Genomic DNA, 25892 nt, shown 5'->3' with positions numbered 1-25892 from the left:
TTTGGAACTACCGAGTGTGTCCATGAGCCACCATTGCTGTAAGCTAATTGGCCGGCTAAAGCGAGTGGAGGCGGGGCCAGCTCTTTCTCTCAATGGCTCTGGAAGGAAGGGAGGAACGACGGGACGGGATGAGCTCGTCCATCGTAAACGGGCTTGTCCTGAATGTGTCAGGAGCATTTCTCTCTCTCTCTCTCTCTCTCTCTCTCTCTCTCTCTCTCTCTCTCTCTCTCTCTCTCTCTCTCTCTCTCTCTCTCTCTCTCTCTCTCTCTCTCTCTCTCTCTCTCTCTCTCTCTCTCTCTCTCTCTCTCTCGATGGAGAGACCTGCTGAATGAATGGGAAGCTCAGTGAGCGAGTCATGATCCCGTTCATGATCAGTGTAAGTTCTTCTCATGCTGGCACATTCGTAGCTTCAGGCAAATCTCATCTCTTGCCTTCCCTGTTTACACCCCCCCAACCCCCACCCCCCTCACACACCCCCCCTCACCCATCCACCCACTGTTGCTGCACAAAAGTAGCAGGGCTCGTGATAATTTGATGAGGTGTGTGTGTGTGTGTGTGTGTGTATGTGTAGGAGTGTGTGTGTAGGTGTGTGTGTGTGTGTGTGTGTGTCAGCTGCCACAGTGTTGGACTACAGTATAACATTATAGTGTTAACATTCCAGCATTCCGGGCGCATTCCGCTTGGGCCTTACAACATTCTTAACTTCTAACATTCCAGACATTCCGGAGACACGGTTATTTCCCCGTCATTCTGTGTTCTAGGACACGCGTGACGTGGCATTCCGCGTTCTCCTCCCATTTCTACCAGCATTCCATGATGAGTTATTATTAGTAGCAGCAGCAGCAGCAACACTTTTGGGCATTATTGGTAACATCTTAACTTCTAACATTCCAAACATTGCAAAAAAAAAAAAGTTCTAGAATTCCACAGTTCGGACACAATCCGTGTTCTAGAACATTTTTCTAACATGGCATTCAGCGTTCACTTCCCATTCCACTTCCATAACATTCCATCATTTATTAATTATTATGTCATTATTATTATTATTATTATTTAGACTTTTGTTTTTCTTCCCACTAATGCAGTGGCACTCATACTGGGACCCAGGGACCCCCGGCCGTCCTTGAGGGGGGTCCAGGGGGTCCCCAGTTGAATTTTACTATATTTCATTTTAATAGAAATTAACCCAATTAGAGAAGATGTCAGAAGGATTATTGTGATCAGAGGTTTCACTCTCACATTATTTTACAGTATTGACATTTCTACAATTCAATACTAAACCAACAACAACCACCCTCTTCCCCTATTGGCCCTAGCACTGATGAGATGACTTAGTAGGGCTGGATATCGGTACTCGATACCTTTAAGGTATCGACCAAAATAACCAAGTACCAAGTAGCATTGAAACAATACCTACATTCAATCCTTTTTGTACACAGATCTAGATTAAAAAAAAAACTATTTGTATGGTTTTGCTCGCAGCCAATCACCGCGAGTGTTCTTCGATTGAACGTGGCGTGTGATTGGCCCACTACCGCAGCAGCTCTATACAGTCTGTGGGTGTGAAGTCGAGCACGGTATATGTGACGAAGTTGTCAGTTCAGCATGCCGAGATGCCACGGAAACATTCAAAAGTATGAAAAAGGGATTGAATGAGGTATTGTATCGGTATCACCTTAAGGTACTGGTATCGTCATGTTTTAAACGATACCCAGCCCCAGAGTTGAGGCCTTACTGTACGTCTGTTTGAGGATTTGTGACATGAGGACGTTTGAGACCTGCTGCGCTAATGCAACCCTCCGTTTTGCCTTGGCCCCCTGACTGAGCTCCTCCCCTGACTGAGCTCCTCCCCTGCTGTGCGAGTACAGCGTTTCTAAGGAGCAGGGCTGTCAAGCTGTTTATTTCCTGCTGTGATTAATGCAGTGGCTTTGTTAGCAGGCAGCGGACAGCAGAGAAAAAAGAGAAACCGCATGAATGAGCGAGTGGGGAGCTCACGCTACGCCGCTCCGTTTACCTGACAGCCTTCACATCGGCCCCTCCCCCGTCGACCTGACAGCCTTCACATCGGCCCCTCCCCCGTCGACCTGACATCCTTCACATCGGCCCCTCCCCCGTCGACCTGACATCCTTCACATAGGCCCCTCCCCCGTCGACCTGACATCCGTCACATAGGCCCCTCCCCCGTCGACCTGACAGCCTTCACATCGGCCCCTCCCCCGTCGACCTGACATCCTTCACATCGGCCCCTCCCCCATCGACCTGACAGCCTTCACATCGGCCCCTCCCACGTCGACCTGACATCCTTCACATCGGCCCCTCCCCCGTCGACCTGACATCCGTCACATAGGCCCCTCCCCCATCGACCTGACAGCCTTCACATCGGCCCCTCCCCCATCGACCTGACAGCCTTCACATCGGCCCCTCCCACGTCGACCTGACATCCTTCACATCGGCCCCTCCCCCGTCTACCTGACAGCCTTCACGGCCCCTCCAATGCATCGACGACGGGTCCCGCACACAATTGGCATTACGTCGCTGTCGAGCAGAAACATTGTATCTCCAAATTCTGCCTTTATATATGAAGAGTTAATTTGCAAAAACAGGTATCTCCGTTTGGATTTTTTATCATTTTATATATTGATGTATTTATACTGTAATTTGTTTATTTTTGGGAAATGTTTATTATCAATCATTACTAAAACATATTCATCTGATAATTTTCACACAAATCACCTCAATAATGTTTTCTATGTGCACTCCAGGGAGTATCAAACAGATGTTTGTTCATTTTAAGAATGGCGTTTACCTGTTTTTGCAAATTAACTCTTCATATATATACACAGACACACAGACACAGACACACACATACATACACACACACACACACACACACACACACACACACACACACACACACACACACACACATTTGTATATATATATACATATACATATACATATATATATATATATATATATATATATATATATATACTGTATATATATATAAATGGATTTAATGGGTACCCAAAAAGGTACTTTGGACCAGCAAAAGATGTTACATTACTGGTTATTATTCATGTTATTACTATTACACTATGTTAAAATAGGAATGTTTTTTCTTCCTTGTGAAAAATAGCTTTTTTGGAGACAGAAGGTTTCTGCCCGACAGCGACGACAGTAGACGACATGCTGATCTTCCTGAATATGTACGGCTACGTCGCAGATGGCCCCTCAGCACACGCTTAGCCATGGATTATTCACAGATATGACTTTTTAATGAGCTGGGAAAATATCACACGCATTTAAGCAGCGGGGGGCATTTTATTATTTAAATCGTTACGCTTCGTGGACGCTCTCTCTGAACGCTCGCTGACGTTAAGAGACGGAGGATTGTTATTATCCTCTGCATGCCTAGAGAGCACTCTCATCTGCATTTTCATTTTTTTCATTACGCAGCATTATGAGAACGGGGAAAACAATAAATCCAAATAACTGTCACGTTTTTATTTAAATCCTGATTTGGGAAAGGTCAGCGCGGCGCTGGGCTCGGTAGATCACGGCGGATTGTTTTGGGCCGACGCCGCCTGGGAGAAATCAGACGTATAAGAGAGAAAACGCTCCCCGAATCGCTTCACAAAACACCTAAAATAATTCCTCAGAGGTCCCAAACTCTCCCGGTCGTCTGTCTGTCTGTCTGTCTGTCTGTCTGTGGGCAGCGAGCAGCAGAGCAGACAGCAGGCAGACCAGGAAGGAGCAAGCACTTTGGGCTGTTTTGCAGCGCAGCAGGTTTAGTAATACATGCTTAGTCACGGTAAATCCCTCCACCCCCCCATTCTGTCCTGCACAAGCCCAGATATCCCTCTTACAGAGATCACCATATAATGGGTTATATCATTATTATGGGCTCAGCGAGAGAGAGGACATCGCTGAACATGGCTCAGGCTGCAGGCTGAACAGGCTTTGTCTCCGGTAAACAGAGTGTACAAAATATTAGGGACACCTCCTCTTCAATCCAGCTAAACGCTTTGATTCTAGTTTTGATTTCAGCTGATAATAAAACTACTGACGTCTCTAAATCCTCATCACATGTCATCAGATGACTTAGAGTAAAATCACTTTTGTCATGTTGAAATTGAAATAAGTTCCAGACAGCAGAAATCGCTGGTGTTCGGACTTCAAACATGGTGACTGGTGGTCATCATATCTATACAATATCCTGACAAGGGGCATGAATAGTGAATCTTCTGCAGATATGACAGCTGTCCATTTCTGACTCGATAGTTTCTGGATATGAGATGGGTTTTATGGCATAGTATCTGGCATGGCATGAAGTCCAGGTTGTAGCAGTATAAAGTAGTTCCATTCTGGAGTTGGAATGCTCTGAAAATGAAATCTGTGACTATCATGATTTAGAGTATCATTGAGTATGTTGATTGATAGATTGAGTAACATAATATTTGGATCATATCTTGGGAATATTCAGGCAATAATATCTCTGGACTCCTAGGGGTTTTGTGCAGTGACAGGGGGAGACAATTCACGTTGTCATCCCAGATAATGACATAGGCACTGCTTGGACCAATCAGGAGCAAGACGCATCACATTTGACAAAACTTGCTCATGTATTTTGGTCGTGTTTCCTGATTGGCCGCATGACAGCGCTGTCATTAAAAGGTCAAAATGTGAAAGCCACATCTGCTGCACCGCTGGCAAAAACTACCGAAGCCAAGAAATGAAACTCGGGTGTCTTTTTTCGACAGCGCTGTTGCCATTCTGGACTGAATGTTCAGGCCAAAATGGCAGAGGCATAGCTCTGCGGCTGGGCGCTGATGTTGCAATGGAATGACCTATTAGCTTTCAGTTCTTGGCAATGTACGTTTTTGATTGCAGCTGCTCAGATTTTGATGGAATTTGGAGCAATGATGCATCTTCAAGTACTTCAATAATGGATTTTTTTTTAGTAAGTAGTATGAGTTAGGGTTAAGTAAGTAGTATGAGTACGGGTTAAGTAAGTAGTATGAGTACGGGTTAAGTAAGTAGTATGAGTATGGGTTAAAGTGGATTGGTGCAAACGTACTAATACTTTGTACACTCAGGGTCTATGAATGGCCTAACAGCAAACAAAATATACACCACTAAAAATAATTTACCACATTAGGTCCGTGTTTAAGTCTGCGACTGTTTTGGAAATGATTTTACATTAGATTACCAATATTACCGTATTTTGTGCAGCATGAGCCAATTCCAGTTTTGTTTATATGATTATGGCCGTTCCGATGATCTTTTTAGTGTTTTAGTTAAAAATAATAATTATAATCCCCCCCCCCACCCCAACTGTCATAGACTAATGAATATGGAGGGTTGCCCCAGTTCTACACTATTGTACTGTATCAACTAATATTTAGACTGTTAGTCCTAATGTAAAGAAACCTCTGACATGTGTCTTTATGGGGGCTTCCATTCAGGGAGAGGTCGCTGAATATTATTTCATCATCATCATCATCATCATCATGAAAACCAGCCGAGTCGTCCCAAAAAAAGGTGGCATTTTTCTGCGATTCACGGATACGCTGACTCTCAACGTTTGTGAACCAAAAATATGTTCCATTTCAACATTTCTAGATACGTGTAACGTTATAGCCTATAGCCCTCTAGTGTATGTCATTAACCACAGTCTGCTATTGAATTAGCACAGTGGACGGTAAAGGGTGTCGCGGTCGGGGGGTGGCAGAAGGCGGAAACATTTGCCTTCAACACCGGAGACCGGCGTTCGATCCCCCAGCGTTTCCAAAGTCTACATTTAAACCATTGATACCTGATGCAGCATTTGTGTGTATATCCCTCATTTGTGTGTGTAACCCTTTAAATCGGTGTGTGTATCTTAAAGGGATACACACACAAATGCTGCATCAGGTATCAATGGGTTAAACTGTAAGTCACATTTTTAATTGTTTTTGTGATGTGACGCTAACTGAAACGCTCTTAGTTGCCTAACCATAACCCGCGTTGTTTCATTTGAGTGACGTTTTCAAATTAGCGCGACATTAAAATGAACGTCGGAAACGCAAACGTTGAGATTCAACGCGTCCGTTTTTTTTTGTTGCAGAAATGTCAAATGCCAACATTTGATTGTGGCGAGTGGGTTTGTGAAAACATATTGAAGCAGCAGCAGGTTTCCAGGAAGAGGCACATGACATGACCTTGACCATAACAAGCACTCAAGGATACTGTAAGGATACCAAGGGATGTAGCCAACCTATAAGTACCATGATAACTCATAGATCCTCGCAAAAGAATATCATGACGGGGATATCATGGTAGCTACATGTTACGGTTTGTTTTCAGCTAAAAGTGCAGGATGGGGGAGGAGGGGGTTAAGTAAAGAAAAGGGGGTTTAAGGGGTTTCTAAATAATAAAAACACCTGAAACAGCCTCATTCTCTCTAGGATATTGAAGAATGGGCTAGTTACCTTTGGCCTCCACTGCACAGGGGCGAATACAAGACAGTGAGGACAACCGAAAACATTGAGATGGTTAAAAGCCTGCATCACGTCAATCAAACAGCAATCTGGGGCACCCACAGTCTGTAATCAGACTCTGGGACAAGACGGTTGATATTTTGGGAGTTGTCCGGTGTAGAGCGGACGACGTCCGCGCCCGATACGTCCGCCTTCGTCGTTGTTTACAGTTCCGACGAAGGCGATCCGTTTAGAACGATTCGCCCAAAATGTCATCTGGACCTAAAAACACCTACGAGTATCGATCGATCAACTCCAACTTCGCTCTCGCGTCAATCGGACTGTAAACAATGTTAAGACGGAAGAGGAAGTGTTGGCGCGGGTGGGCGCTCTACACCGGAGACCGCGAAATATTGGCCGTCTGTCGTTATTAGTCATCGGACTGATCGACTCTGGGTGCCCAGATTGATCAAACAGTGGTCATACAACAAGAGCATGTCAATAACATTTACAGGTAAAGTTGTTTTTTCCTCTTTTTTCTTTTTTTTTACAAAGTGAATACAAACCTCTCTTGGTCTGACATTGTCTCGGCTAAACCCTTTTAAAAAGGCAATAAGACAACAAGGTGAGGAAGTGCAGAGACAACAGACACAGATACAGATACAGTGTTGACAAGTCTTTTCAGGAGCATGTCTGGTCACCTTCCTCTGTCTCGTCCGACCGAGTCTCGGGGGCAAAACTCCTACCTTTAAAGTTGGGTCGGATTCTGGCGTCGTAGCCCGACACTTTGCCCATGAGTTTGTCCAGGAACTCGGAGGGCGCCATCGGGGAGGCGGCCTTCCTCGCCGCCGCTTCTTTCGACGCGGCCAAGCTGGAGCGAGAGAGGAGAGAAAAAAGGTAAAGGGAGGTTAGAGAGATGAAGAGAGAGAGAGAGAGTTGAGATCGGATTACAAAGACATAATAGGCTACAGAGAGAGAGAGGAGAGAGATATATGAACGCGAGATCAGATTGTCGTAATACATACATTTTAGGGTACCTTTGAAACTGTCACCAAAGAATGATTTATTGTGTGTGACCAGCTTCTTCATTTTTTTTTTTTCAAAACACAAAACAACAACGATACAGAAACCACATAAAACACCAAAATCATACATACACACAGACAACCAAACATATACACAGACATATCCCCCCTCCTCACAGGACCCCCGACCCACAAAGCAAGAACCAAAATGGGTCGCCACATGGCGACACCGGCGGCCCACCCGCACGGCTTCAATGAATATATCCCAAGAGCTAACAGCTTTCCACTTTAGCACCGTGCATGTGGCCCACCAACATCTCCACGCAGGGTTTAACTCTTGGGTTTAACTCTTGGACTTGGCCCAGCCAAGTCCACAGCCAAATAAGCCCATCGCTCAACTGGCAAGGTACGAGGAGCCTTCCATCTCCGAGACACCGTCCGCTTCGCGACAGCACCATGGAATGATCCTGCAAGTGCTGGAACACACCAAGCCAACATCAAAGAACTAGTGGCAACAGGTTTAGACATTGGGGAGGTGCGTCTTTAGGTTTAGGCATTGGGTGGGTGTGGTTATGGTTATTGTTAGGGGTCGCTGACCCCCCCAAAAAGGGGTTGGGGGTCAGGCGACCCTACCCCAAAACCAGGGTGGTACTACCGTCCGCTGGATGGTACTACCGTATTTGCTTAACCAGCTGACCAGCAAATCAGAGTGATTTCTCTCACTGACGGTCCGATGGCGATTCAACATGTTGAAATGTCCACAAAGACGATGGCCACAGACGCTCGCTGGCGGCCCAGCGGCCGGCAGCAGACTATATCGGCTTGTGTGTCTGGAGTATAAGAGAAAAGTGCTGCGGAAAGAAATAAGCTATATGAAGAGGCGAGGGGGGAGATACTGTATCAAGGCCTCTTTGAGAGAAATGAGAGTGAATAGAAGATGATGGAGGTACTTGAGTTTGTCCTTGACTTTACAGGCACCAACAAAGACGTTACTGTCCTGACTGCAGGGAGGAGGGGGAGAGGCTGCAGCTAATACGATTCTGACTGAAGAATCTTTAGCTGCAACTTCTTCACTTTCAAATAGCAACAACACATGGAGAGGATGTATTCTACATGATCAGCCTGTGTGTGTTGATGCAGAAATCACCCTGTTATCCCTCCTACCTGAAACTGTCTTTTCAGTGATGCTGTGTTAAAGGAATACTTCATCCAAAAAAACACTCTGTCATCATATAGAGAGCCAAAGTGGAACATCACTTCCTGCTTCAGCACCACTGTACCAGAGCTTTTCATCCGCCATTTATTTTCCCATAGACATTTCGTAAAATGCTTATAAAAAATAGTTTTACTTCGTCAAACCAAACGGTTCAGATATATTTAGAAACAGGAGAGACCACATAACATTTCACTCGGACCAAAACGTTAAAGAAATCGCGGATTTCCTGTTCTCTATTATTTTGGTTTTATTTATTTTTACACTTGGTTGTCATTCCATCACAATTATTCAGGAGATTGTATACATGTATGACATCATGCAACCATGCACCTATTTTGTATTGTCTGTCTTCTACGGGTTTTGTTTTTTCTTGTTTGTATTGCTTACAAACGAATAAAAACAATTTGAAATAAAGAAAGAAATCGCGGATTTAAAGAAAATGTTTTTTCTGTATTGTTTTTTTTTTTTTTTTTAACTTTTGCTTAACCCTCGGAGTGAAATGTTCTATGTTCTCTCCCGATTCTAAATATAGCTCACCTTCATGCCAAATGAAACCTACTGTAGGTGAAGTTTGTTGGTCCATATAACACACAGGGAGGTTGCCAGCCTTCTGAGGTTAGGAAATTCCATCAATGACTCCAACACAACCAACTGCTCGCGGCACTCCTCTCTCCAACTCTCACTTTCCACCTTTGTCTTCCTGCAACAGCTCAACTCTGGCGAGAGGCTTCCACATGAGTGAGACTTGGATCATCTCTAGAGGAGAGCCATTGATTTGACCATAAGGCCGTGGTATTTCCACAGCTCACTTCCAAACCTCGTTAAGCCCATCATGCTCGTTAGATGCTCTCTGCATAATGTCAGCTCACCACTATGCCCTTTACCTCATGGAAACACACACTACAGTGCTAAATGTCAGTAACACACACAGACACACGTAAGTGGTCAAGCTCAAATGTAGACAGATGAGTACCTCCAGAGAAAGAAAGAAAGAAAGAAAGATGAATTAGCTCCCTGCTACGACACATGTTGGCAGGAACAATTGAAAGATGGCTTGCCTACAATACCCTGTTGTACTATTGTCTTAATACACACACACACACACACACACACACACACACACACACGCACATGAATGTTAAATCCTTTTATTTATTACATCTTGTGTGTTTGCTGACTTTGTTCATTCTGCCATGTACAGTTTGCTTGTCATCTTTTCTTTACATTTAAGACCAACATCAAGGATGATCATGTCATTTGTATGTTTGCTTCGGGGGTGAGTAACTTCACTTTCCATTACATTGTATGTTCATTGTATGTTCTTTCATTCAGTTTACTGGATACATGATATCCCCGAGTCAAATAAAATACTTGAATCAGTTTAATTCAAAGTGACTTTTGTTTGACCCCTCCAACCCCCCGTCTACTGTCTCAGTAACAGAGTGAGGGTGAGCTCATGGAAATACAAATGGACTTTGACATGAGCGGACATTTATACTGTACATTGTCTTTTGTTGCGTAATTCCTGAATGTGCCTGAAGAAACGGCACAGCATAGAGAGCAGCATAGAGAGCATGCAGTGTGTCCGCTGCTATAAATACCTGCTGTGCTGTGCTGCCCCATTTCATCTGACTGACTGCCTCTATATAAAGATCTCCACACTGAACAAACCTATTACATTAACACATTCACATTAACACATTCACATGAACATGAACTCATGAACATGAACACATCTGACCGACTGCCTCTATATAAAGATATCCACACGAAGATACTGAACAAAGCTATTAAACATTAACATTAACACATTACCATTAACACGTTAACAAATTAACATTAACACATCTGACCGACTGCCTCTATATAAAGATCTTCACACGGAGAGACTGGACAAACTGAGACACATTAACACATCTGACTGACTGCCTCTATATAAAGATCTTCACATGGAGAGACTGAACAAACTGAGACACATTAAGACATCTGACAGACTGCCTCTATATAAAGATCTTCACATGGAGAGACTGAACAAACCTAACACATTAACACATCTGACCGACTGCCTCTATATAAAGATCTTCACACGGAGAGACTGGACAAACTGAGACACATTAACACATCTGACTGACTGCCTCTATATAGAGATCTTCACACGGAGAGACTGAACAAACCTAACACATTAACACATCTGACAGACTGCCTCTATATAAAGATCTTCACACGGAGAGACTGAACAAACCTAACACATTAACACATCTGACTGACTGCCTCTATATAAAGATCTTCACACGGAGAGACTGAACAAACCTAACACATTAACACATCTGACTGACTGCCTCTATATAAAGATCTTCACACAGAGAGACTGAACAAACCTAACACATTAACACATCTGACTGACTGCCTCTATATAAAGATCTTCACATGGAGAGACTGAACAAACCTAACACATTAACACATCTGACTGACTGCCTCTATATAAAGATCTTCACATGGAGAGACTGAACAAACCTAACACATTAACACATCTGACTGACTGCCTCTATATAAAGATCTTCACACGGAGAGACTGAACAAACCTAACACATTAACACATCTGACTGACTGCCTCTATATAAAGATCTTCACATGGAGAGACTGAACAAACCTAACACATTAACACATCTGACTGACTGCCTCTATATAAAGATCTTCACATGGAGAGACTGAACAAACCTAACACATTAACACATCTGACTGACTGCCTCTATATAAAGATCTTCACATGGAGAGACTGAACAAACCTAACACATTAACACATCTGACCGACTGCCTCTATATAAAGATCTTCACACGGAGAGACTGGACAAACTGAGACACATTAACACATCTGACTGACTGCCTCTATATAGAGATCTTCACACGGAGAGACTGGACAAACCTAACACATTAACACATCTGACTGACTGCCTCTATATAAAGATCTTCACATGGAGAGACTGAACAAACCTAACACATTAACACATCTGACTGACTGCCTCTATATAAAGATCTTCACACGGAGAGACTGAACAAACCTAACACATTAACACATCTGACTGACTGCCTCTATATAAAGATCTTCACATGGAGAGACTGAACAAACCTAACACATTAACACATCTGACTGACTGCCTCTATATAAAGATCTTCACACGGAGAGACTGAACAAACCTAACACATTAACATTAAGATTAACACATATGCTGACTGCCTCTATATAAAGATCTTCAACAAAAGACTAATTCTGAAGGAATGGAAGTCCCCCTCTTCACCTTCTTTTCAGGTGTGGCTGATGGACATGATCTCTGTTATACAGATGGAGAGACTCAGGTCCCTGAGAACCAACTCGCTTGGAAGGTTCTCAACTATCTGGGACACATGTTTGGCCTACTTTGACGAGGTTAAGAACGACCAGTGACTGAGTGTTAGGGGTGATGGATGGCTCGTCCTGCTGGTATCTCATGGACCCCGTGCGCGGGATCCCAGGCACATTTTCCCCACAAACATATAAGCACCCATATGCACTGATAACACCGTGTTGTAATGTTGAATGTTGATGTATTTGTTTCCTCCTTTCTTTCCTTTTCCTGTGTCTGAGCCTGTTCGTATATTGTTTTATTGTATGCGATGCATGCAAGCACGCACGCGCGCACACACACACACACACACACACACACACACACTCTCTCTCTCTCTCACAGACACACACACACACACTCTCTCTCTCTCAGACACACACACACACTCTCTCTCTCTCTCACAGACACACACGCAGATACACAGACACACACACACACTCTCTCTCTCACAGACACACACGCAGATACACACACACACACTCTCTCACACAGACACACACACACACGCAAATACACACTCTCTCTCTCTCTCTCTCACACACACACACTCTCTCTCACACACACACACAGACAGACACACACTCTCTCTCTCTCTCTCTCTCTCTCTCTCTCTCTCTCTCTCTCTCTCTCTCTCTCTCTCTCTCTCTCTCTCTCTCTCTCTCTCTCTCTCTCTCTCTCTCTCTCTCACACACACACACACAGACACACACATTTGCCATTCAACCAATTTGCCCAGTGAAAAACATTGGGCAACAAATCATGCTGGGCACCGCAGGGAGCATCCAGTAGGGGGGGCTGTGTCTGCCCACCAGGGGTACGTACAGTATAATCTCAACGTACATTTCAAACAAAGCGGAGGTTAATTTGAAAAGATCACCGCCTTTTCCAGCGTTCCAACTTTAACAATGGTGTTTGGGAAGTAAAACAGCTTTAGACCCGGTCATGTTTTAAGATGTTCATAAAATACTCTACTTTGAATAATAATTTGTGTCTGATGGTTTTTCCCACAAAAAAAGTTAAAATCCAGAAAATGACTTCCCCTCACTCTGCCTCATTAAAAATGCCAAAGCAACCAATCACGGTTATCTAAGCCAATCGCATGCAATCAAGGGCTTTAACTGCTGAATACTGGACAGGGATTGGCTCCGGTATTAGTGATGTCATGATGTCATGCTGGTTGAAAATGAAACACTGAAACCTTTTCAGTAGTGAGCTCAGAGAGACTTTCCACTTTCAGCAGACGATTGTGAAAACTGCCTGTCAAACTCTGCACAGACATCATTCTGCACAGACATCATTCTGTACAGACATCATTCTGCACAGACATCATTCTACACAGACATCATTCTGTACAGACATCATTCTGCACAGACATCATTCTGCACAGACATCATTCTGCACAGACATCATTCTGCACAGACATCATTCTGCACAGACATCATTCTGCACAGACATCATTCTGTACAGACATCATTCTGTACAGACATCATTCTGCACAGACATCATTCTGCACAGTGAAAACAACCTTCTAGTGTCAGACTCTGTACAGACATCATTCTATACAGTGAAAACAACCTTCTAGTGTCAGACTCTGTACAGACATCATTCTGCACAGTGAAAACAACCTTCTAGTGTCAGACTCTGTACAGACATCATTCTGCACAGTGAAAACAACCTTCTAGTGTCAGACTCTGTACAGACATCATTCTGCACAGTGAAAACAACCTTCTAGTGTCAAACTCTGTACAGACATCATTCTGCACAGTGAAAACAACCTTCTAGTGTCAAACTCTGTACAGACATCATTCTGCACAGACATCATTCTGCACAGTGAAAACAACCTTCTAGTGTCAAACTCTGTACAGACATCATTCTACACAGTGAAAACAACCTTCTAGTGTCACACTCTGTACAGACATCATTCTGCACAGTGAAAACAACCTTCTAGTGTCAAACTCTGTACAGACATCATTCTGCACAGACATCATTCTACACAGTGAAAACAACCTTCTAGTGTCAGACTCTGTACAGACATCATTCTACACAGTGAAAACAACCTGCTAGTGTCAAACTCTGTACAGACATCATTCTGCACAGTGAAAACAACCTTCTAGTGTCAAACTCTGTACAGACATCATTCTGCACAGACATCATTCTACACAGTGAAAACAACCTTCTAGTGTCAGACTCTGTACAGACATCATTCTGCACAGTGAAAACAACCTTCTAGTGTCAAACTCTGTACAGACATCATTCTGCACAGTGAAAACAACCTTCTAGTGTCAGACTCTGTACAGACATCATTCTGCACAGTGAAAACAACCTTCTAGTGTCAAACTCTGTACAGACATCATTCTGCACAGACATCATTCTGCACAGTGAAAACAACCTTCTAGTGTCACACTCTGTACAGACATCATTCTACACAGTGAAAACAACCTTCTAGTGTCACACTCTGTACAGACAGCATTCTGCACAGTGAAAACAACCTTCTAGTGTCAAACTCTGTACAGACATCATTCTGCACAGTGAAAACAACCTTCTAGTGTCAAACTCTGTACAGACATCATTCTGCACAGACATCATTCTACACAGTGAAAACAACCTTCTAGTGTCACACTCTGTACAGACATCATTCTACACAGTGAAAACAACCTTCTAGTGTCACACTCTGTACAGACATCATTCTACACAGTGAAAACAACCTTCTAGTGTCAAACTCTGTACAGACATCATTCTGCACAGACATCATTCTACACAGTGAAAACAACCTTCTAGTGTCACACTCTGTACAGACATCATTCTACACAGTGAAAACAACCTTCTAGTGTCAGACTCTGTACAGACATCATTCTACACAGTGAAAACAACCTTCTAGTGTCAGACTCTGCACAGACATCATTCTACACAGTGAAAACAACCTTCTAGTGTCAGACTCTGTACAGACATCATTCTGCACAGTGAAAACAACCTTCTAGTGTCAGACTCTGTACAGACATCATTCTGCACAGTGAAAACAACCTTCTAGTGTCAAACTCTGTACAGACATCATTCTGCACAGACATCATTCTACACAGTGAAAACAACCTTCTAGTGTCAGACTCTGTACAGACATCATTCTGCACAGTGAAAACAACCTTCTAGTGTCAGACTCTGTACAGACATCATTCTGCACAGTGAAAACAACCTTCTAGTGTCAAACTCTGTACAGACATCATTCTGCACAGTGAAAACAACCTTCTAGTGTCAGACTCTGTACAGACATCATTCTGCACAGTGAAAACAACCTTCTAGTGTCAAACTCTGTACAGACATCATTCTGCACAGACATCATTCTGCACAGTGAAAACAACCTTCTAGTGTCACACTCTGTACAGACATCATTCTACACAGTGAAAACAACCTTCTAGTGTCACACTCTGTACAGACATCATTCTACACAGTGAAAACAACCTTCTAGTGTCAGACTCTGTACAGACATCATTCTGCACAGACATCATTCTACACAGTGAAAACAACCTTCTAGTGTCAGACTCTGTACAGACATCATTCTACACAGTGAAAACAACCTTCTAGTGTCAGACTCTGTACAGACATCATTCTACACAGTGAAAACAACCTTCTAGTGTCACACTCTGTACAGACATCATTCTATACAGTGAAAACAACCTTCTAGTGTCAGACTCTGTACAGACATCATTCTACACAGTGAAAACAACCTTCTAGTGTCAGACTCTGTACAGACATCATTCTACACAGTGAAAACAACCTTCTAGTGTCAGACTCTGTACAGACATCATTCTGCACAGTGAAAACAACCTTCTAGTGTCAAACTCTGTACAGACATCATTCTACACAGTGAAAACAACCTTCTAGTGTCAGACTCTGTACAGACATCATTCTACACAGTGAAAACAACCTTCTAGTGTCACACTCTGTACAGACATCATTCTATACAGTGAAAACAACCTTCTAGTGTCACACTCTGTACAGACATCATTCTGCACAGTGAAAACAACCTTCTAGTGTCAAACTCTGTACAGACATCATTCTACACAGTGAAAACAACCTTCTAGTGTCAGACTCTGTACAGACATCATTCTGCACAGTGAAAACAACCTTCTAGTGTCACACTCTGTACAGACATCATTCTATACAGTGAAAACAACCTTCTAGTGTCACACTCTGTACAGACATCATTCTGCACAGTGAAAACAACCTTCTAGTGTCACACTCTGTACAGACATCATTCTACACAGTGAAAACAACCTTCTAGTGTCAGACTCTGTACAGACATCATTCTACACAGTGAAAACAACCTTCTAGTGTCAGACTCTGTACAGACATCATTCTACACAGTGAAAACAACCTTCTAGTGTCACACTCTGTACAGACATCATTCTATACAGTGAAAACAACCTTCTAGTGTCAGACTCTGTACAGACATCATTCTACACAGTGAAAACAACCTTCTAGTGTCAGACTCTGTACAGACATCATTCTACACAGTGAAAACAACCTTCTAGTGTCAGACTCTGTACAGACATCATTCTACACAGTGAAAACAACCTTCTAGTGTCAGACTCTGTACAGACATCATTCTACACAGTGAAAACAACCTTCTAGTGTCAGACTCTGTACAGACATCATTCTACACAGTGAAAACAACCTTCTAGTGTCAGACTCTGTACAGACATCATTCTACACAGTGAAAACAACCTTCTAGTGTCAGACTCTGTACAGACATCATTCTGCACAGTGAAAACAACCTTCTAGTGTCAGACTCTGTACAGACATCATTCTACACAGTGAAAACAACCTTCTAGTGTCAAACTCTGTACAGACATCATTCTACACAGTGAAAACAACCTTCTAGTGTCAGACTCTGTACAGACATCATTCTACACAGTGAAAACAACCTTCTAGTGTCACACTCTGTACAGACATCATTCTATACAGTGAAAACAACCTTCTAGTGTCAAACTCTGTACAGACATCATTCTACACAGTGAAAACAACCTTCTAGTGTCAGACTCTGTACAGACATCATTCTACACAGTGAAAACAACCTTCTAGTGTCACACTCTGTACAGACATCATTCTATACAGTGAAAACAACCTTCTAGTGTCACACTCTGTACAGACATCATTCTGCACAGTGAAAACAACCTTCTAGTGTCAAACTCTGTACAGACATCATTCTACACAGTGAAAACAACCTTCTAGTGTCAGACTCTGTACAGACATCATTCTACACAGTGAAAACAACCTTCTAGTGTCACACTCTGTACAGACATCATTCTATACAGTGAAAACAACCTTCTAGTGTCACACTCTGTACAGACATCATTCTGCACAGTGAAAACAACCTTCTAGTGTCAAACTCTGTACAGACATCATTCTACACAGTGAAAACAACCTTCTAGTGTCAGACTCTGTACAGACATCATTCTGCACAGTGAAAACAACCTTCTAGTGTCAGACTCTGTACAGACATCATTCTGCACAGTGAAAACAACCTTCTAGTGTCAAACTCTGTACAGACATCATTCTACACAGTGAAAACAACCTTCTAGTGTCACACTCTGTACAGACATCATTCTACACAGTGAAAACAACCTTCTAGTGTCACACTCTGTACAGACATCATTCTGCACAGTGAAAACAACCTTCTAGTGTCACACTCTGTACAGACATCATTCTGCACAGTGAAAACAACCTTCTAGTGTCACACTCTGTACAGACATAATTCTACACAGTGAAAACAACCTTCTAGTGTCACACTCTGTACAGACATCATTCTGCACAGTGAAAACAACCTTCTAGTGTCACACTCTGTACAGACATCATTCTGCACAGTGAAAACAACCTTCTAGTGTCACACTCTGTACAGACATCATTCTACACAGTGAAAACAACCTTCTAGTGTCACACTCTGTACAGACATCATTCTGCACAGTGTAAACAACCTTCTCGTGTCAGACTCTGTACAGACATCATTCTGCACAGTGAAAACAACCTTCTAGTGTCAGACTCTGTACAGACATCATTCTGCACAGTGAAAACAACCTTCTAGTGTCACACTCTGTACAGACATCATTCTACACAGTGAAACAACCTTCTAGTGCCAGACTCTGTACAGACATCATTCTACACAGTGAAAACAACCTTCTAGTGTCAGACTCTGTACAGACATCATTCTGCACAGTGAAAACAACCTTCTAGTGTCACACTCTGTACAGACATCATTCTACACAGTGAAAACAACCTTCTAGTGTCACACTCTGTACAGACATCATTCTACACAGTGAAAACAACCTTCTAGTGTCACACTCTGTACAGACATCATTCTACACAGTGAAACAACCTTCTAGTGTCAGACTCTCTACAGACATCATTCTACACAGTGAAAACAACCTTCTAGTGTCAAACTCTGTACAGACATAATTCTACACAGTGAAAACAACCTTCTAGTGTCAGACTCTGTACAGACATCATTCTGCACAGTGAAAACAACCTTCTAGTGTCAGACTCTGTACAGACATCATTCTGCACAGTGAAAACAACCTTCTAGTGTCACACTCTGTACAGACATCATTCTACACAGTGAAAACAACCTTCTAGTGTCAGACTCTGTACAGACATCATTCTACACAGTGAAAACAACCTTCTAGTGTCAGACTGTACAGACATCATTCTACACAGTGAAAACAACCTTCTAGTGTCAAACTATGTACAGACATCATTCTACAGTGAAACCAACCTTCTAGTGTCAGACTCTGTACAGACATCATTCTGCACAGTGAAAACAACCTTCTAGTGTCAGACTCTGTACAGACATCATTCTACACAGTGAAAACAACCTTCTAGTGTCAGACTCTGTACAGACATCATTCTGCACAGTGAAAACAACCTTCTAGTGTCAGACTCTGTACAGACATCATTCTACACAGTGAAAACAACCTTCTAGTGTCAGACTCTGTACAGACATCATTCTACACAGTGAAAACAACCTTCTAGTGTCACACTCTGTACAGACATCATTCTGCACAGTGAAAACAACCTTCTAGTGTCAGACTCTGTACAGACATCATTCTGCACAGTGAAAACAACCTTCTAGTGTCAGACTCTGTACAGACATCATTCTACACAGTGAAAACAACCTTCTAGTGTCAGACTCTGTACAGACATCATTCTACACAGTGAAAACAACCTTCTAGTGTCAGACTCTGTACAGACATCATTCTGCACAGTGAAAACAGCCTTCTAGTGTCAGACTCTGTACAGACATCATTCTGCACAGTGAAAACAACCTTCTAGTGTCAGACTCTGTACAGACATCATTCTACACAGTGAAAACAACCTTCTAGTGTCAGACTCTGTACAGACATCATTCTGCACAGTGAAAACAACCTTCTAGTGTCAGACTCTGTACAGACATCATTCTACACAGTGAAAACAACCTTCTAGTGTCACACTCTGTACAGACATCATTCTACACAGTGAAAACAACCTTCTAGTGTCACACTCTGTACAGACATCATTCTGCACAGTGAAAACAACCTTCTAGTGTCAGACTCTGTACAGACATCATTCTACACAGTGAAAACAACCTTCTAGTGTCAGACTCTGTACAGACATCATTCTGCACAGTGAAAACAACCTTCTAGTGTCAGACTCTGTACAGACATCATTCTACACAGTGAAAACAACCTTCTAGTGTCACACTCTGCACAGACATCATTCTGTACAGACATCATTCTACACAGTGAAAACAACCTTCTAGTGTCAAACTCTGTACAGACATCATTCTACAGAGACATCATTCTGCACAGGTTTAGGATCGCATTTTCACCGTCGCCATCTTTGTTATTTTAAGGCAGAAGTGACGAGAAGAGCCGCAGCGCCGCCTGCTTTGATGATTGCCGAGCTGCGCGATCACTGGACAGACGACCTGTCAATCACTTTCCCCCGAAACATAGTCTGCTTATTATCGTCTATTTGACTCAAATTGGCTAGTGATTCAGACCATAATCTCACCAGGAAAGTGTTTACTGAGGCTTAAATCAATTGAGAAGTAGGGCCATTTTTCCATTCACTTCCATGTAATTTGACTTATTTTGAAGAAAGTGGAGTCGCCCCCTGCAGACCATTCGAAAGTGCAGGTTTAAGTTACTTCTGTATTGGCCTCACAAACGGATACGAGCTAGCTCCTTGTTTGATATATCGAGTGCATTCTTCAACATCTAGACGTGCAGAATATTAACAAAAAGTTCAAAACAAAATGTTGAAATAACGACAACGTCTAAACAACAACAACAGTCTGTGATTTGACGGTTGTTACTTCTTACCCCTTTCACCAGAGCATGTCACAAATGAGCTTTGGCTACTGCCTCTCTCCAGACTCCACACACACACACACACACACACACCAGACTTCATGCTGCTACCAGCCGGTCGCCCTGGCCGTGAGGTCACCGGCCAAGCTGCCCACCTGGTCACATGACCACACACACACACACACACACACACACACACACACACACACACACACACACACACACACACACACACACACACCCTCCTCCTTCTGTCTGTCTGGCGTTAATGAGGTTGGTGGCTATGTTGTAAATGATCCTGAATGTTAACGCTGATAATGACATTATAACGGTCATCAGTGATGATATTGATGAGCGTGGCCTACTGAAAATAACTGAACGCTGAATAAATCATGCCATCATCGCTCTGTCTGCTGAATGATGATGTTGCTGTTGGAAAGTAGCAAGCATTAGCTAAAGGCTAAATGGTGTGATACAAACAGGGTGTGTAGTGGAGGGTAAACCCATCTAAACCCCATTCATCCATCTTTATCATCATCATCATCAACTTTATTGGTGGACACTAGTTCCTAAAAACAAACACATACAACAATTAACAACAGACGATAAAACTAGGAAAGGCTCTATAGCAATATTTCCATATATGAGAATGGCATCTCAGTAATAAAACTGGATTAGTCAGCGTGATAATTGCATTCTGAGAAACATTCAGTCGACAAATAAATGTGTAAACTACAGATGTCTCAAGAGCGCCTGAAGAGTGTTGACTCCTGCCTTACAAAACAGCTCACTAGCACTAATGGTCCACCTGGGTTTTTTCACCAATATCCGCATGCAGTCATTATAGGCTTTACATTTGTGAAACAGAGTTTACCCACCCTCCTCTGTTTGCGTGCGTGCACGCGTGTCTGTGTGTGTGTGTGTGTGTGTGTGTGAGAGATTATTTGGCAGCTGTGCTGGGGTGTTATGTCGTTCTGTTGGGTCCGATAGTAGGGCTGCTCAATTAATCGGATTTTAATCTCAATTACAATTTCGGATTCCCACAATTATGAAAAAAAATATCATCGAGATTAAACAATTATGATTATTTTTTATATATTCATATTTTAGTTAGCCTATTTATTTATCTAGAAATAATAATACTTTTATTGTTGTAAAAAGTATTGATTTTCCCTTAAATTATATTTAAATTTCAAAGACATCCAGTACTAAAAAGACACATTTTGCAAATGCCCCTACTCAAAACAGCCATGGGCTGACTGTGGTTTATTCTCACGTGGTCAGACTAGGAATGCAAATTGTCGGCAAATTCCTGAATCGATCACCGGTAACGTTAACGATCAATCGATTAATTGTAATTAAAGATACAACATTTTCCAAACAATACCAAATGCATTTTTTCCTCAATAAAACCTTTATTTATACAGCAGCAACATATTGTATATTTCTCACAGCATTGCATAGAGAGGCAAAGTGAACGTCACTTCCTGCTTCAGCACTGTACCAGAGATTTTCCTCCGCAATTTATTTTCCCATAGACATTTCATTAAATGCTTATAAAAAATAGTTTTACTAGGTCAAACCAAATGGTTTGACGGAGGGTCTGAATCACAAGTCAGTAAAATCTGAGTTTGGCCGTTACGGAAGTCCGGCTCTCTGCGCGCATTGGTGCATCGTTCAAAATGTACCGCCCCACGAGTTGCGTCACGCCGTCCGTGGTTGGTCAATTCATATGTCTGTCACACATTTTTGTTTCGGTCTTAGGGGGCAGTCCTTAACCACTTTTCAGGAGTTTTGCACCAGACGTAGATAATGTATATCTATCTACAGCTGGCCACTGCCACTGTGCTTTGGGCTTTGTGCAGTTAAAGCAAACAGGATACAGTTGACATCAGGACAGACAGCGGTCGACACGAGGGACTCAGTCACAAATAGTGACAGATATGGACTCAGTCTGCTGCCTCATGATGAGTCAGCCCACTGCAACATGACACATTTGGAGCGAGTAAACAAGTTGTCCCGCACAAATAATGCAGATAGTCAAATCTGAATAGTGTTAGGAGCTAAGGCCTTTCAATGTTATGGCCCCATTTATAGTAAAACAGACGATAAAGCAAGACTATGTTTTGGGTGCGTGATTGACAGCTCGCCTGTCCAATCATCACACAGCTGGCCGGTCACGGAGCAATAGCAGGCGGCTAAGCGGCTCCTCTCGTCCAAATTGATGTCACTTCTGGCTCCAAATAACCAAGATGGCGACGGTGAAAATGACACCCTGGAGGCTTCATAAAGCAATGCGTGACGTCACACGTCTATGTCCACATACTGTATGTACACAGCCTGTGGTCACAGTGCAGTGTAGCGAGGAGCCCTGAGTGATCATCTATAGGAGAGAAGTGTGGTCAAGAAATAAAAATAGTAACTCACGATCAATGTGGAAGACCAATTAGACTTAGAGAGAGCAGGCCGATGACTCTTCCTTCCTGTCTCTTTATTTCCTGTCTTTCTGCATGTTGCCACTGGCTATCTCTCTATGTCTCTCCCTCTCTCTCTGTCCTTCTCTCCTCCCTCTCTTTCGCACTCTGTCTGTCTGTCGGTCTGTCTGTCTGTCTGTCTCCCTCCATCCCTGTCTCTCCCTCTCTCTCTCCCTGTCCCCCTCTCTCTCTCTCTCTCTCTCTGTCTGTCCCCCAATCTCTCTCTCTCTCCCTCTCTCTCTCTCTCTCTCTCTCTCCTGACATCATCATGTCATGTTGCCTCTGGTAGCACAACAGTGCAAATGCTGTAGTTGACACTTTGCATCCTCCATTTCCTCCAATTCAGTTCACTTCAGCTTGATTTGATGTGATTCTATGAGAGACCACTCTGCTCTTTGACATGTAATGCAAGAGGGAGTTAAAACTGTTATTGTTGTTATTGCTGCTGCTGCTACTGCTGCTACTACTACTACTACTACTACAACAATTACAATCATAGTAATAATAATTGAAAAACACATGGAAACGAATGAAATATAAAATGTGAAAAGAATGGCAACAACAGACACTGATCAAAATTGGAAATCATCAACATGCATCGAGTCAAACAGCTTCACTTAAAACAAATCTGTACAACAATAACACTGTTAGAGGTGTTGGTGACAAGAGGTTTTATGATATTTGTTTGAGTGCAAAACAAAGAGTATAAATGTTTGAGAGAAGCTGTGTGGTCTAGCTGACGTCCCTCTGTTGTTGTGCCTAGGGATGCAGGATATATTGGCAATAATATCAGCTGATGTTGGTAATCTTTTTATATATGGGTCTTGGTCCGATGAGCAAAATAACAGCAAAGTTAATCAATATCGGCCTAAATCGGCCTCCAATCACCGCCTGGAGGAAACAATGCAGTAAAAGTATGATTTATGGGCTTTTCCAAAACTTTTGGAAATAAAGACATTACTCTTTCAAATTCAGTGTTTACATGTGTTTTCAGTATGTCCAAAATGTGATTATCATAGAAACTTGTTTTTATATAGATCATATCAACATCAGTAAATATCGGTTATCGGCCATAACAGCAATACTAGTTAACGGTTTCGGCCAAAATGTTCATATTGGTGCAGCCCTAGTTGTGACAGAAGCAGCCGACACTGCACCTCCTGCCTTCACTTACTAGAAGTTTCCCAATCCTGACTTTATTCTACTTAGGATAAACTGTAGTGGATTCAGTTAAAGTGACATTAAACTATCACCTCGGTTTGCAGGAGATCCTCTGGAAAACCATCAAGGAACTCCTGGGGGTCCCCAGACTCCAATTTGACAACCACTGCTCTACAGTGGTGCTGATATTAAAGACACTAGTCTTAAGTCAGCTAAAAACTTCAGTCACTTTTACCATCCAATTTTATTACCGGTATATGATTTTTAAGGGTTGGTTTTCAAACCGATGTCTCATTTTGGACCGAAACTACATTTGCATTTTATACCTTACGTTAGTATAACTAGCCACTGCTTGGCTAAATGCCTCTCTTCCTATGTGTGTCAAAGTGGAAATCACATATTTACATGTTAGGCATGTACTGCAGCTGAAGCAGTTTGTCCAGAGTGACAAACGGAGACTGACAGAGACACTGACAGGGAAGAGAAAACATGACATTTGTCATTTGCGTTGTGTTTTGCTGATGCGAGAGCAACAGCGAAACAACCTGAACGGAAATCATAGCTGTATGTCACGTTTGCATTTGACATCCATGACCTGAGGTACTGCAGGTCATGTATGTCACATTTACATTTGACATACATGACCTGACGTCCTGCAGGGCTGTTACAGGCATTGCGAGGGTGTGTGCTGCATAATATTTCAATCCATACGAAGTGGCCCAACAATTCTTCGGTTTAATCTTAAAAGCAAATTGATTGAATTTCCAGTTGAAGGCTCCTGAATGAATTGAGAGTTTGTACACGTTTATATTAAAGAGGCTACTAGGTAGTGTGCAGAAACTTTAATATTGATGTATGGAAATTACAAGATTCATTATCAACCGCAATTAGTTTTAGATTAAAGACAGGATAGCTATAGACTGCTACTGTGGATCAAGCAAACTCTCTCATGGCTTCACTGACTGTATTTATGGTAGAATGACTCTTGCGATCAAATTAAAGTAATATAGTTTTGTAATTCGTAATATATAATAATTTTTAATTTGGAATATATAATATCACGCAAGAGTACTCTATTTTTGAAAGAGTCATATTAAAATAATTGAAAATCTCTGTTTATGATCCTAATTGACCTTTTTCACAGCAGCCATTTTGTGTCTAAAAGGCAGGGTAAACAATGGGTGCAACCAAAACATTAATGAGGGTTTCCAACTTCCTATAGGCTATTTTGTTACAGTGGTTAGATTTAAAGTTATTGCATTTTAAAAACGCAATCCTTTTTTCCAGGCATGCAGTTCCAGTCTAAGGAAACACATCACAACTGGACTCACTCCCGATTGGCTCCCTCACTAAGGTACGAAAGGGTTAAAATTTCAAATGGATTTACAGTAGAGAAAAAGTACAATATTAGTGATCAAATATTTTCCCATAATGCTTTGCTATTTACAGTGATATACTGTATAATGTTTTAGTGTTCAAATTAGAAAAATAGTTTACAGTGTACTCGCCGCCATGCTGGTTCGTAAGAGGAAAAGGCTCCATGCTGGTTCGTAAGGGGAAAAGGCTGTGGGATTTTAGAATGGGGATTTCAGTTAAATGCATAAAGTATGTGGTTAACACAAGTTTATGGAAGTGGAAATTTGTGTTCAGCAGGATAATCTTCACAAACAAGGACCACTATTATGACTTTTGAAACGTTAATGCTGAACACAAATTTCCAAAAAAGACAGGCTCTCGTTTATACAAAAGATAATAATAAATGAAAGAGCCTGTCTGATTTAACATTTAACCCTAACTCACTCACACTCTCTCTCTCTCTCTCTCTCATATGAG

General features: G+C 42.3%; 1 protein-coding gene across 2 annotated transcripts in view; it reads right to left on the bottom strand.

The window, feature by feature from the left end:
* glra1 (glycine receptor, alpha 1) overlaps positions 1-25892 on the bottom strand; it is a gene marked incomplete at both ends in the record, with an annotated part of 228698 nt that overhangs the window by 172240 nt on the left and 30566 nt on the right. Inside the window, one exon of one of the 2 annotated variants that reach the window (XM_083651477.1) lies at positions 7163-7332. In XM_083651477.1, the coding sequence (XP_083507603.1) occupies positions 7163-7332 (170 nt within the window). The remainder of the gene's footprint in view (positions 1-7162; positions 7333-25892) is intronic. The other variant, XM_083651478.1, reaches the window with a different exon arrangement.

Source organism: Poromitra crassiceps (assembly GCF_964638095.1).
Source record: "Poromitra crassiceps genome assembly, chromosome: 15".
In the NCBI taxonomy this organism is placed as follows: Eukaryota; Metazoa; Chordata; class Actinopteri; order Beryciformes; family Melamphaidae; genus Poromitra; species Poromitra crassiceps.
Note: the sequence above shows the minus strand (reverse complement) of the source record. Positions and strands in the feature narration are given on the sequence as shown.